General features: G+C 46.1%; 1 protein-coding gene across 1 annotated transcript in view; it reads right to left on the bottom strand.

The window, feature by feature from the left end:
* PCP4 (Purkinje cell protein 4) overlaps window positions 1–7068 on the bottom strand; it is a 68491-nt gene extending 61423 nt beyond the window's left edge. The window contains exon 1 of the mRNA XM_027546590.1: window positions 6965–7068. Within this exon, the coding sequence (XP_027402391.1) occupies window positions 6965–6973 (9 nt within the window). The 5' untranslated portion in view covers window positions 6974–7068. The remainder of the gene's footprint in view (window positions 1–6964) is intronic.
* Window positions 7069–14256: the final 7188 nt, after the last annotated feature.

The raw sequence follows: 14256 nt of genomic DNA, 5'->3' as shown, positions 1-14256 counted from the left end.
ACACACAACTATAGTTTAAAATGTTTGTTTTAATGAATATTAACATTGGCATTCCCTTAACTATTATGGTATGAATATGCAACTATAATTGAACTATTTGTTTTATTTAGTATTAACATTGGGGCTTCATTTTAAGTATTAATTATAATATTTAAATACACAGCTTGCTTTCTGTATTCTATATTGTGCCTTCAACAATATTCCAGAATTTATGGTTTGACTATGATTGGGCATATGGAGCTAACTTACTAAAGATCATTTTGGACTATTTCTTATTCACCCTTAACCCCTAACTGTCTAATTGACTTTATATTTCAAAAACAATGGGTCTTTTTCAAGGTAGAAGTGAGCTCTGCCACCTTGGGCTATCATTGGTTTTGTCTGAATTTCACAGAACTTATTTGAAGCAAAATAGTCTCAAAGGAGAAAAGCCCCAAACTGAAGGATATTAGAATTCTCCATTCTTCCCTCAGCTCCCTATTTTCCTTGACATTTTCCCAAATGTCAAGAGTTCTTTCTATTGAGATTCTTCTGATTTTTTTCTCATTTTCTTTGCCAGCCATGAAAGTGTTTATTTGACATGTGTAACAATGCACCCATTTCCAATTTAAAAGGATTTAAATGGCAAACACAGGTTTCAAACCTGGAGGTAAAGAACAAAAGAGAGAAATTTTTCTCTCCAAATCTACCCAGACCACAAATCTCAACAGTTAGAAAAGAAGGTGCTGGTCTGTTGGTTATAATAACTGACAAATCCAGACCCCCAAAAGCCATTTGATCTGATTCATCCAGTAACTGAACATCCCCAAGTGCCACACCCAGGAGCTGGGTCTGTGGATGACATCAGAAAGTTCACAGTCCAGGTAGGATAATTCTAATACATAAAATGCAGCCCATACTAGTTATGGTCTGGATGTTTGTGTTCTGCCAAAATTCGAATGTTGAAATCATAACACCCAAAGGTGATGGCATTAGGAGGTGATTAGGTTGTGAGGTTGGAGCCCTCATGAATGAGATTTTGTCATTGTTTGTTGTTTAGTTGCTAAGCCGTGTCTGATTCTTTGCAACCCCATGGACTATAGCCTGCCAGGTTCCTCTGTCCATGGGATTTTCCAGACAAGAATACTGGAATGGGTTGCCATTTCCTTCTCCAGAGGATCATCCCAACCTAGGGATAGAACCCACATCTCCTGTGTCTCCTGCATTGGCAGGCAGATTCTTTACCTCTAGTGCCACATGGGAAGCCCAGGGATTTAATAGCCATATTTAAACAGCCCAGTATAATAGGGATGCTCTAAGGACCATGGCAACCCACTCCAGTATTCTTGCCTGCATTGCAAGTGGATTCTTTTACTGCTGAGCCACCTGGGAAGCCTATAAATGGAATTAGTGCCTATATCAAAAAGACCCCAGAAGACTCTCTTGCCCCTTCCAATAGGTGAGGATACAGTGGGAAATCTGCAACCCAGAAGAGACCCATCACCTGAGGATGCCCACACCCTGATCTCAGACTACCAGCTTCCAGCACTGTGAGCAATAAATTTCTATTTTTTATAAGCCACTCAGTCTGTGGTATTTTATTGCAGCAGCCCAGACAGATTAAGATAACACTTTAACAACATGATCTTTAAGGCACTGTTTTATAAAAATATCAATCAAATACAATATAAACCTGTGCATATGCATCCCCTACAATCTTTCTATTCCCTACTCTGAAGCCTTTTCTAGAAAGTCATTCTAAAGTAATGGAAAGCCCCAAGCTTGGGTTCATGATGTTATTCAGATGTTCAAATAGTCCAGTGTGGCCAGTGAACCAAGAACAGAAAGACCCCAAACAAAGTGCGAATGCCTTCCACCTCTGAAAACTCTTCTGACAGAGCTCTGAGAGCAGAAATTAGAATTTTTAAAAATAATGCAGAGAACGTGTTCATCATACATTCAAGGTACTTTCCATTACAAAAGCCCATGTTTCCTCTTCATCTTGATCACATTATTCCACTAAACCTCTAATTGTGAGTCATTTATTCAATTTTTCTTTCTAAAAAATATCATACATCTTGCATTCTGTCATTCTTAGAATTCAAGAGAGAAAAACAATGAGACTTCTTAATCCCACAGCTTCTGTTAATGAAATGCAGGATTGGGGAAATCAATCTTAGAGCAATCCATTACCATCATCAGCTGAACAAACACACATTCTTGCTTCACTGGCCTCTTCCTACTTAGGAAATGTTGAACCTCAGACCCAAGTTGTAATTGGAGTCTTTCTAGACCTAATGTCCCCATTTAGAACATCTATCATTCTATGATCCAGCAAAACCATAAGCATCTTGCTGGGTCTTCCTGTATCTCAGCTGCAGGGCCATCTGCAAGTGAGGTTAAAATTGCCTAAGAAGTTGAATTTTCATTTGACCTTTTCCTGCTAAGCCTTTGAGGCCAGTTGCAAAATCCATATTTTATGCAGGTATCCTCAGTATCTGTGCTTAACTGGTCTAAATTATACAGTTCCTTGCAAACCTATTACTCACACATTGGCATCTGTTTCAGCTTACTGTTACATCATAGGAAACACAGAACTATACTAATTTTCACTTTAGACCTGTTTTATCTTAATATTTCTCTCTCCAAAGGATTACCCTGAATGCTGGTTAAGTAAACCCTAAACCAGTGTCAAATGCAAATTTTAAACCAATGGCTACCTTTGAAAAATGAAGTCATGTCTTGTCCATCCCCTCTACCCCTGATATAAGTGGCAGAGCTTCCCCCTGGCAGTCTCTTTCCAAAACAATGTGGTTCACTGTTTGCTTCTTGCTTCAGAGATTTAGTGTATCAGGCAAGTAGCTTCTGATTCAGCGCTAAGGATACACTGTGTAGGTCTCTGCTCAGTTATGTCCAACTCTTTGTGACCCCAAGGACTGTAGCCTTCCAGGCCCCTCTTTCCATGGAATTTTCCAGGCAAGAATACTGGAGCGGTTTACCATTTCCTTCTCCAGGGGATCTTCCCAACTCAGGGCTCGAACCTGCTTCTTTTACATCTCCTGCATTGACAGGAAGGTTCCTTACCACCAGTGCCACCTGGGATACACATGAAGGTCTAAAGATTTGCCCTTTAATTCCTCCTTGTGTTCAAACCAGCCCTGGACACGTACAGTCTTATTGTCATCGCCAAGTCTGGATGGGAGAAAGGCCCAGAAACCTGGCACCAAATTGCAACATTCCACCGAAATCGATGCTAGAAAAGAGACCAGGAACAGCAACAAGGAAGGGTCAGGAGAACACTTTCCCAAAGGGGTTTCAAGTCTAATTCACAGCTGTCAAGGATGTATTATGCAATGGGGAACACCTCACCGCCTCACAAAAAGTACATGTCATTTTGCAAAGCCACTCTCCAAACATGTGCCGTTATGCGGTACATTCTTGCTCCTGGCTCTACTAAATCAGTTCTTTTGAAAAGGAACTTAAAAAGACACCTGAATGAGAAAATGGGACTGACTGTCATTATTGGCAGAACTTATTTCACATGGTATTATTAGGTCACTAAACAAAGGGAGCCTTTTTTTTCTCCCTATGTGAGAAATCCGGTGGGGAAAGATGAGAATGCATTTTGTAAACGTCAGCCGTGGTGGTTAGGATTTCTGATCCAGCAAATGTACCTAAGCTTGCATCTTAATCCCTGCTAAGTGATCTTGCAGCTCATCTCGTAGATTGCTCCAGGCACCTCTGACACACTTTAATACCGAAATGTAAATTAGACACCCCCGCCAACCACCTCCACTCTGTCACGTTGCCCTAAATTTGGACTTTACTTGCCTTGCTACACGTGAGCTTCTCTTTTCAATCACATGCCATTTCCCCCATAAAGTGTTGTCAAAAGGGGAAAAGAAGATGTTGTGTTGTCCTAAAGTCACCCAATTTGAATCAAGCTGCAGGCTCATGAAAGGCTGCAAGAACTCAAGAGAGCCCACTCTGGGGAGCATTTAGCCACTGGGGAGCCTCTCCTCCCAGCCCAGCTGTGAACCTCAGAATTTCTAGAGCAGGAGATAAACCCGAACATCTGGAGCAGGAATGAGGTGCCCATCAGACTCAAATAAAACCCAAAGTCGTAGGAAAGTCTGAGAAAATCCACTGCTTTGGCTCTCTGGGGTAATTAGTTACATGGGTAAGTAAATGATCATCTGAAATCCACACCCACCTGAGAGTTATTAAAACCGGAAGCCACATGGAATTCATTTAACTAAAGAAAAGCTTGAGGAGGAAGGAGGGGAGATTCAGTCCTCTACCCAGAAAGGAGTTTCTGTTCAACTTTATGAAACATTTTAAGTAGATTTAAGTTTGAGTCAAAGGACCAATTCCCACTCTCCAAGGAGAACACTCCCAAGAAACTGGGAGATGAGCCAGGGAGCTGGTCACCCTGAGGACGGGGCTGCATGGGACCTGAGCAGGGAACCCGTGTAGGAGGGAGAAAGGTGGCGGGGGTGAGGGGGAATGCTGGATTGAGGCGGGTGACAGCAAAGGGAAGTCAAGGTGTGAGACACTGTGGGAGTTTATCAACATTCAAGGAAAGAGGCAGAGTTCTTGGAAGAGCCCAGCAAGGCATCTGACAGATGCTGGGGGGCAGGGCTGTGGTTGCAGAACTGCCCTAATTACAGGTTCAGCAGAAATGAGGTTGTGATCCTAATGATGGGTGAGCTCTGGGATACTTGCTGTCTCCCTGAGGACCCACAGTTAAGTGAACACTGCCAAGCTGAGGCATTCTAGAAAGCTCCAGATGCTGAGCAAGGAGACTCTGGTAAAGATGGGGGTGACAGCCAGAGGGGAGAACCAGCAGGAAATTCCCCACTCCTGAAGAGTCCCCTTTAGCCAACCTGATTGAACACAGGGAGGGCCCTGGGCTGCACAGGTTTCCAAGCCCTTCTACATGAACCAATTAAATTGTATATAAAAACCCCACTCCACACAGTTGTTCCTGCTACTCACAAGCAAGGTGAGCTGGTGCAAACAGAGAAGCTTCTAGAATCTCCGTTGAGTCTGCAGAAAGCCCCTTAAGTGAACATTCAGGACCAGGAGGCCCAGCTTCCTGGCCTCGCCCCCCACCCTCACCCGCTCTGTCCACCTCTTTCTTCTCTGGCACCCATCGTTCACATGGACCAGGAAATTCCATGTGCCGTTTGGACATCAAGACCCACCCAAGTCCTGATTCTACCCTTCACGAGCTGGTGGCTTTGAGCCAACTGACCTTGACCTGTGCCTCAGTTTCCTCATCTGTCAGTTGGGAATCATAACAGCACCCACTTATTCCCAGATGGCGCCAGTGGTGAAGGATTCCCCCCCAGCCCCCGCCAATGCGGGAGACATAAGACCTTCGGTTGGGAAGATCCCCTGGAGGACAGCACGGCAACCCACCTCAGTATTCTTGCCTGGAGAATCTCATGGACAGAAGAACCTGGAAGGCTGAAGTCCATAGTGTCACACAGAGTCAGATAGACTGAAGCAATTTAGCACGTACATGGTAATTCTATTCTAATTCACGGGGTTGTAAGGAAGTTCAAATAAGACAACTAGATACCCCGCTTGGTTCTAAGGATGCTGGGCAAATAGGAGCTGCCATGGCGGTCACCCTTGTTGCTGCTGGAATAACCCTGCCTTCCCCTCTTCCATCCATACTTGCCCTTGGCTCCATCCCAAACCCAATTCCTAAATCTCATAACGCTTTGCCTACTCTGTCTTCCTGTCATGCTTGTATCAAAAGTCACCCATCAGGAAAATGAAAGCTGGAAAGAGGCATTTTATTGCTGAAGTTGTTAATTTTACTGTATATATATACATATATATATGTATATATATGTAAGTCATTCAGTCATGTCCAACTCTTTGTGACCCAATAGATTGTAGCCCACCAGGCTCCTCTGTCCATGGGATTTTCCAGGCAAGAAATACTGGAGGGGGTTGCCATTCCCTTCTCCGGGGGATCTTCCCAACCCAGGGATCAAACCTGGGTCTCCTGCATTGCAGGCAATCCTTTATATCAAAAGTCACCCATTAGACATATGAAAGCAGGAAAGAAGCATTTTATTTTTAAAGTTGTTAATTTTACTGTAGATTTCCAAAAAAGGTTCACCCGTCTGTTAAAAAAAGAAGACAGACAAAATAAAAGATCTAAAAAGTAATGATTTAAGTGCCAACCAAAAGGAAATGAAAGTGGATTTGTCTTGGTTACCAAGTGCAAATTAGAGGGTGATGCTATACAACCCCAAATCTGCCTTTTTGTAAAGATAGAGAATACGATCTTTTTAAAAATACAGTGAGCATTCAGTTTGCCCCCCAACAAACTCTCTTCTGCATAAACAGATGCAGCGCAGTGACTTTCAGTTGAAAACTGTAGCCCCTCTTCTCCCAGGGTCTCTCCCATCTTAGACCCACACACCCATACACATAGATTTTTCGTGGTTCACTGGACTTGCATTTCTCTCCTGGTTTTACTCTGATTAACTGCAGATGTAGTTTGTACAGGCAAGGTTTCCACAGGATCATGCAATGCAATCCTTCCCTTGCTTCTCTTCCAAGGCTGACTTTCACCAGATGGCCAGCCTGCTCACATTCTAAAAGGTACCCACCAAGGAAGATATGTGAAGACCCACACACCGCAAGAGGACAAATCTTTGCAAGAGACTAAAAACACTCACTCAGCCTTCTCTCCTGAGGTCTAAATCCCAAAGCACTTTCCAACTCACAGTTCAATCAGAAGCAAACAATGAATCCCTTTCATTTTTAATTTGTAAAAGTTGCAACTTAACCAATTTTTGCACTTGCAATGCAAACCCAGATAGGAACAGAGTCAGTCTTCCAGGTAAATAGCTCCAGGGTTGACATGCTCTCACCACTCGGAAGCCCTTCACATCTTCTGAGTCTAACTTTGCCCCGTCTCACCCCCAGGTTTCCCTCCCAGAGTGGAAGCCCCACTCACCTCACTCATGATGCTGTAACAACGGGCAGCTCCGTATCCCCACCGACCACACGGAGAGCACTGCTCAGGGGTCGCTGCTCCCCGTTCTGGCTTTTCTCTTAAAAAGGGCTGCCCGGTGGCATCATGCTTCCTCTGAGCCAATGAGATTCATTCACCTGTCTGAACGCCTGGCAGATATCTGAGAGCTCCCAGGGCCACCTAGTGGAGCAAAGGAGAAAGGCAGGCTGGGTCAGGGCTCCAAGCCCCACCAGGGAGGGAAGGAAAGGACAGATGACAAGATAGTCTAAGTAGGAAGCACAGAGATCATCACAGATTTGTCACTCCATAATTCCAAGGGGTACGGGATTTAGATACTTGGAAAATGCACTTTCAATGTCAGCGAGCAGAAGGTTTGTTTTTGGAAGGAAGAGCAGTTCTGAAAATCCTGATGCTAGTCACCCAGCAACCCCCTGGTTTACTTGGGAGGCGCCTGCCCTTCGTAGCACAATCTCAGCTTTGAGAGTTGAATATTTTCTGCTCCTCTTTCTCCAACCCCAAATCTGCCAGCCTGCCTGCGCCCCAGGTTCTCATCTCCGGCGGTAGGAAGTGAGCAGTTGGGGTCATGGACTTGGAGAGTCACACTGTGACTCCTCAGAGGACAGCATCCCCCCTCTCCCCAGCTATTCCTATGGTTGTGATAGCCTCACCAGTGCTGGAGAAGACTTGGCTTTGACCCTGGAATCTGCCCATCCAGCCTGGCAGTGAAGATCCTTTTGCCCAGGTCTGGACTACTAAGCTGAAACTCCAATACTTTGGCCACCTGATGTGAAGAACTGACTCCTTGGAAAAGACCTTGATGCTGGGAAAAATTGAAGGCAGGAGGAGAAGGGGATGATAAAGGGTGAGATGGTTGGGTGGCATCATCGACTCAATGGACATGAGTTTCAGCAATCCAGGAGTTGATGATGGACAGGAAAGCCTGGTGTGCTGCAGGCCATGGGGTCATAAAGAGTCGGACACGACTGAGCGACTGAACTGAACTGGACTGCTAAGACCCTGAGCAGCATCTGCATGGGCCCTTGATTTTGACAGGGCAGATGTTACAGAAGGGAATGCAGCCAATCCTCAGACCTGAGATACATGTGGCTGCCTGTCTCCTTGGTCCACCACTAGTCAGGACACCTGCCGGCAACTTGCTGGCTTCAATTGGGTCCAGATTCAAGTAGGAGCCTCAGCATGCTAACAAGAATGCCTTCTCATGGCAAATACTTCAAAGAATAAGAGTAACACCTCACATGCAAAGGACCCACCAGAGATGCAAGCATATCCAAGTGATGGCTACCAAACAGCTGGTGTAGACAAATAAATGAGGACCTGGGTACCACAGTATGATCCTCAGATGCGCCATGGGCTTCACCTGTCACCTGGAGCACAGACACTCTATCCACACTCGCTTGTGGAAATTATGTTAATCAGAGCCCTGTCTCTGACTCTCCTCCATTTCCATCCAGCCATCACCCCAGCAGCCTCTCCCTCCAACATCCTCCTCCACAGCCCCTCCCTCTCTCACCTGACACCCCAGAGGGCTTTCATGACACCTCTATGCCCTCTTTCTCCAGGCTTCCTGTTCCCAGCAGGCACCCTCTCCTCTCCATGCCAACAATCACGTAAACTTTAATCCTCTCCAAGTTCTTTCCAGATCATCCTTACACACTGCCTGGAGATGACCCACAGTGACTGCTTGGGGGTGAGGTCCCACCAACTCTGCCTCACAGCCACCCTGAAATGCAGATACCCTAGGGGGACCTGGGAATAGTTGGGTGACCTACTGTTTGAATCCCCACCTGCTGGATCCACAGAAGCTACTTTCTGAGTTTGGAGAAGGAAGTAAGAAATGGTGACTGCAGGGCAGGTGCAAAATTTAAGGAGGCACTCACTCTCAGGTTCCTGCAAATGCCAGAGCTTCACCTGCTCAAACCTAAAAGCTGGTGCCTCCTTAAATTGTGTGCCCAATTTGGTCCTAGCCTTGCTGGCAGCTTCCCAGTTCCCAAGGGGAGGGTTGATAAGCTTCATATCAAAGAATAAAGTGAGGTAAAAGGAGAGAACAGAACCCCTCTGGGCACCATCTAAGAAGAGGTTTGTACATGGCTTTTGCAGAGTGTTGGAGCCAGAAATCAAATTGCCAACATCCACTGGATTGTTGAAAAAGCAAGAAAGTTCCAGAAAAACATCTACTTCTGCTTTATTGCCTATGCCAAAGCCTTTGACTGTGTGGATCATAATAAACTGTGGAAAATTCTGAAAGAGATGGGAATACCAGATCACCTGACCTGCTTCTTGAGAAACCTGTATGCAGGTCAGGAAGTAACAGAACTGGACATGGAACAACAGACTGGTTCCAAATAGGAAAAGGACTACATCAAGGCTGTATATTGTCACCCTGCTTATTTAACTTATATGCAGAGTACATCATGAGAAACGCTGGGCTGGAAGAAGCACAGGCTGGAATCAAGATTGCCAGGAGAAATATCAATAACCTCAGATATGCAGATGACACCACCCTTCTGGCAGATAGTGAAGAAGAACTGAAGAGCCTCTTGATAAAAGTGAAAGAGGAGAGTGAAAAATTTGGCTTGCTTCTGCTAAGTTGCTTCAGTCGTGTCCAATTCTGTGCGATCCCATAGACAGCAGCCCACTAGGCTCCTCTATCCCTGGGATTCTCCAGGCAAGAATACTGGAGTGGGTTGCCATTTCCTTCTCCGATGCATGAAAGTGAAAAGTGAAAGTGAAGTCGCTCAGTTGTGTCCAACTCTTAGCGACCCCATGGACTGGAGCCTACCAGGCTCCTCCGTCCACAGGATTTTCCAGGCAAGAGTACTGGGGTGGGGTGCCATTAAGCTCAACATTCAGAAAACTAAGATCATGGCATCTGGTCCCATCATTTCATGGCAAGTAGATGGGGAAACAGTGGAAACAGTGGCTGACTTTATTTGGGGGGCTCCAAAATCACTGTAGATGGTGACTGGAGCCATGAAATTAAAATACGCTTACTCCCTGGAAGAAAAGTTATGACCAACCTAGACAGCATATTTAAAAGCAGAGACATTACTTTGCCAACAAAGGTCTGTCTAGTCAAGGCTATGGTTTTTCCAGTGGTCATGTATGGATGTGAGAGCTGAGTGCCAAAGAATTGATGCTTTTGAACTGTGGTGTTGGAGAAGACTCTTGAGAGTCCCTTGGACTGCAAGGAGATCCAACCGGTCCATCCTAGAGGAGATCAGTCCTGGGTGTTCATTGGAAGGACTGATGTTGAAGCTGAAACTCCAATACTTTGGCCACCTGATGAGGAGGGCTGACTCATTTGAAAAGACTCTGGTGCTGGGAAAGATTGAGGGCAGGAGGAGAAGGGGACGACAGAGGATGAGATGGTTGGATGGCATCACCAACTCAATGAACATGGGTTTGGGTAAACTCCAGGAGTTGGTGATGGACAGGGAGGCCTGGAGTGCTGCGGTTCATGGGGTCACAAAGAGCTGGACACAACTGAGTGACTGAACTGACTGATGGAGCCAGAATGCACATTTCAAGATGAAAACAGCACAGATAAATACAATGAGCAGTGTGAGCGCTGGATGGAAACTTCAGAACCATCAAGCACAGGCTGCCCAAGGAGGCTGACACAGAAGCACTGGGTCTGAGCCCTTGTCTGAGTCTTGTGAACACCAGTGAGCAGGACCACAAAGAAGACAGAATCAGGAGTCTCCATGGCTTGTGAACCCACCTTCTTCATTTATAGCCACTTTACGTGGGAACTGTATCTATAGAAGGTCCCCTTTCAGTGGGAAAATTGGTGTATTCATTATAATAATTCCTATTTCACAGAACAAGATAAATAGGTTTAATATATAAATTAAGCATACACATGGGAAATAGATGGGAAACAGTGGAAACAGTGTCAGACTTTATTTTTGGGGGCTCCAAAATCACTGCAGATGGTGATTGCAGCCATGAAATTAAAAGACGCTCACTCCTTGGAAGGAAAGTTATGACCAACCTAGATAGCATAATCAAAAGCAGAGACATTACTTTGCCAACAAAGGTCCGTCTAGTCAAGGCTATGGTTTTTCCTGTGGTCATGTATGGATGTGAGAGTTGGACTGTGAAGAAGGCTGAGTGCCGATGAATTGATGCTTTTGAACTGTGGTGTTGGAGAAGACTCTTGAGAGTCCCTTGGACTGCAAGGAGATCCAAGCAGTCCATTCTGAAGGAGATCAGCCCTGGGATTTCTTTGGAAGGAATGATGCTGAAGCTGAAACTCCAGTACTTTGGCCACCTCATGCGAAGAGTTGACTCATTGGAAAAGACTCTGATGCTGGGAGGGATTTGGGGCAGGAGGAGAAGGGGACGACAGAGGATGAACTGGCTGGATGGCATCACTGACTCGATGGACGTGAGTCTGAGTGAACTCCCGGAGTTTGTGATGGACAGGGAGGCCTGGTGTGCTGCGATTCATGGCGTCGCAAAGAGTCAGACGCGACTGAGCGACTGAACCAAACTGAACTGAACTGATACATATCCTAACCACACGAAGGATTTGCAGGCTCTCAAAGCATCTTCTTGCCAGCCCATCCTGACAGCATACTCCTCAAAATTCTGTCCCCAATTTCACACACGGGAGAACCCAGGCGGGATGCCTTTAGGACTCCCCAGGGGCTTAGGAAGGGGAGTTGGGAAGAGGAAGGTCGAGGTCAAGAACCAGGTCCGCAGTGTCTCCGACTGATGCACTGCAGACCGGAGGAGGGAGGGCAGGGCTCCGTCCTCCCCTTGAGGCGCAGAACCACACCCTCTGCAGAGTCGCCTCAGTGGGTGGGAATTCTGAGTACCCTATGCCTGGAGAGGGAGGTGGAGCTCTCCAGTGGTAGTCTTGGCGGGTCCATGGTTTGCAGACTGTGCTCAGGCAGAAGGGACAAGAGAAGGGACACAGAGCACCAGCCTGCGTTCTCCTGCCCTGGCTGTAGCGCAGACACACATACAGACTGCAAGAACTTGGGGTTGGAGAAGCAGTGAGTACGTCGTTGCTGGAGCTTCCAATAAGAGGGACTAGGATTGGTGGCGCCCAGACTGTGGGCTGTGGCTTTACGGAGTAGAGCCTACAACTGTTTGGGACAAACCAGGGGATTATGAAGGTTATGAAAGAGAGGATGAATGATGTTATAGGCTGAATTGTATCCCCCCAAAATTCATGGCTCCCCAGGTAGTGCAGTGGTAAAGAATCCACCTGTCAATGCAGGAGATGTAAGAAATGTGATTTGGATCCCTGGGTCAGGAAGATCCCCTGGCAGAAGAAACGGCAGCCCACTCCAGTATTCTTGCCTGGAGAATCCCACGGACAGAGGAGCCTAGTATGTTACAGTCCATGGGGTCAAAGAGTCGGACACGACTTAGTGACTGAGCACAGACACAAAATTCATACATTAAGGTCCTAACCCCTTGTACTTCTGAATGTTACTATACTTGGAGATAGGGTCTTGAAAGAGGTAACTAAGGCAAATTGAGATCATATGAGTGGGCTCAAGTCCAACAGGACTGGTGTCTTAGAAGAAGAGGAAATCTGGACCAGGTCCCATTTCAGAGAGGAGGACACAGGGAGAAGATATCCTCATTTCATGAGAACACAGGGAGAAGACGGCCATTTACAAGCCAAGAAGAGAGGCCTCAGGAGACAGCCTTGTCCACACCTTGATCTCAGACTACCAGGCTCCATAACTGAGAGAAAACAACTTTCTATTGGTTAAGTCTCCCACCCTGTGGTATGTTGTTATGGTGACTCAACCAAGTACATGGATGACCTAACAAGCACTTGGGGAAGACTTTCCAGGAATGGCTAGAAGAACCTTATGGGGAATTTCATTGTGTGGACATGGAGCGCAGCTTAACTCTTCATTTCCCAGGACTGGAGAAGGAAATGGCAACCCACTCCAGGATTCTTGCCTGGAGAATCCAGTGGACAAAGGAGCCTGGTAGGCTATAGTCCATGGGGTCACAAGACTGGGACACCACTTGGCGACTAAACCACCACCACCATTTCCCCAGGGCATCTTTAGTAAAATAGCTATCTCTTGTTAATGAGTTGTGAGGTTGTATCTGTTTTAGAAGACACAAGGCAGATGCTGAATGTGGCCACAGGAGGAAAATTAAGCCATCCGTGAGAAGTCAGTGCCCACGAGTGACACAGGACACATCTGAGGGTGCACCCCACATGTCTCCATCATGCTCACTGGCCAGCTCCATGGGCACCCTGGCACTGAGTGCTCCTCCATCACATCCCTAGATGGGCTCTTGGACCACAACTCCCAGCCAGCTGCATCTATGCTCTTGGGGCAGTGGCACCTCAGTACAACCAGCCATAAGACCAAGGATGGCAAAGGCTCCATGACCCCTGTCTTGGACTCCCCAAGGACAAGGGTAATAGATAACAAATGGATGGTCTTGGACAATAAAAAACACTGAGCACTAAAGAACTGATGCTTTCAAATTGTGGTGCTAGAGAAGACTCTTGAGAGCCCCTCGGACTGCAAGGAGAACAAACCAGTCAATCCTAAAGGATATCAACCCTAAATATTCATTGGAAGGACTGATACTGAAGCTAAAGCTCCAATACTTTGGCCACCTGATGTGAAAAGCCGACTCATCACAACAGACCCTGATGCTAGGAAAGATTGAAGGCAGCAGGAGAAGGGGGCAACAGAGGATGAAATGGTTGGATGGCATCACCAGCTCAATGGACATGAGTTTGAGCAAATTCAGGGAGATAGTGAAGGACAGGGAAGCGTGGTGTGCTGCAGTCCATGGGGTCACAGTCAGACATGACTGAGTGACTGAACATCAATAATGTGGTTCTGATGAGCAGTCAAGTTTGAGAATTACTGCTTGAAGCAGTGAGAGGACATACATACACACACACACATACACACACACACACACCACTCACTCCTTCCCAACTCCTCAGGCTCACTGTTACCACCTGCCTCTACTTCTCTTATCACGGTTTGGAGGTGTATAGTCATTGCTGACTCTTACATATATTAATAACAATCTTATTTAAATAGCTTCAACACATCCCTATCCAATGACTCTCCTTAGGTCAACCAAACACCATCTTACATGGTAGATGGAGCCAGAAAACAGAAGCTTAGAACTTTAATCCTTGACGTGAGCAATCGTTTGCCTTATGACCTTGGCCAAGCCTCCACATTCCTCAGCGTCTCATTTCCTGCGCTAGTAATATAGAAATATTAAAACCTCACATCTGC

Source organism: Bos indicus x Bos taurus, chromosome 1, assembly GCF_003369695.1.
Source record: "Bos indicus x Bos taurus breed Angus x Brahman F1 hybrid chromosome 1, Bos_hybrid_MaternalHap_v2.0, whole genome shotgun sequence".
NCBI classification, from domain to species: domain Eukaryota; kingdom Metazoa; phylum Chordata; class Mammalia; order Artiodactyla; family Bovidae; genus Bos; species Bos indicus x Bos taurus.
The sequence above is the reverse complement of the archived record's forward strand: the minus strand, read 5'-3'. Positions and strand labels throughout refer to the sequence as shown.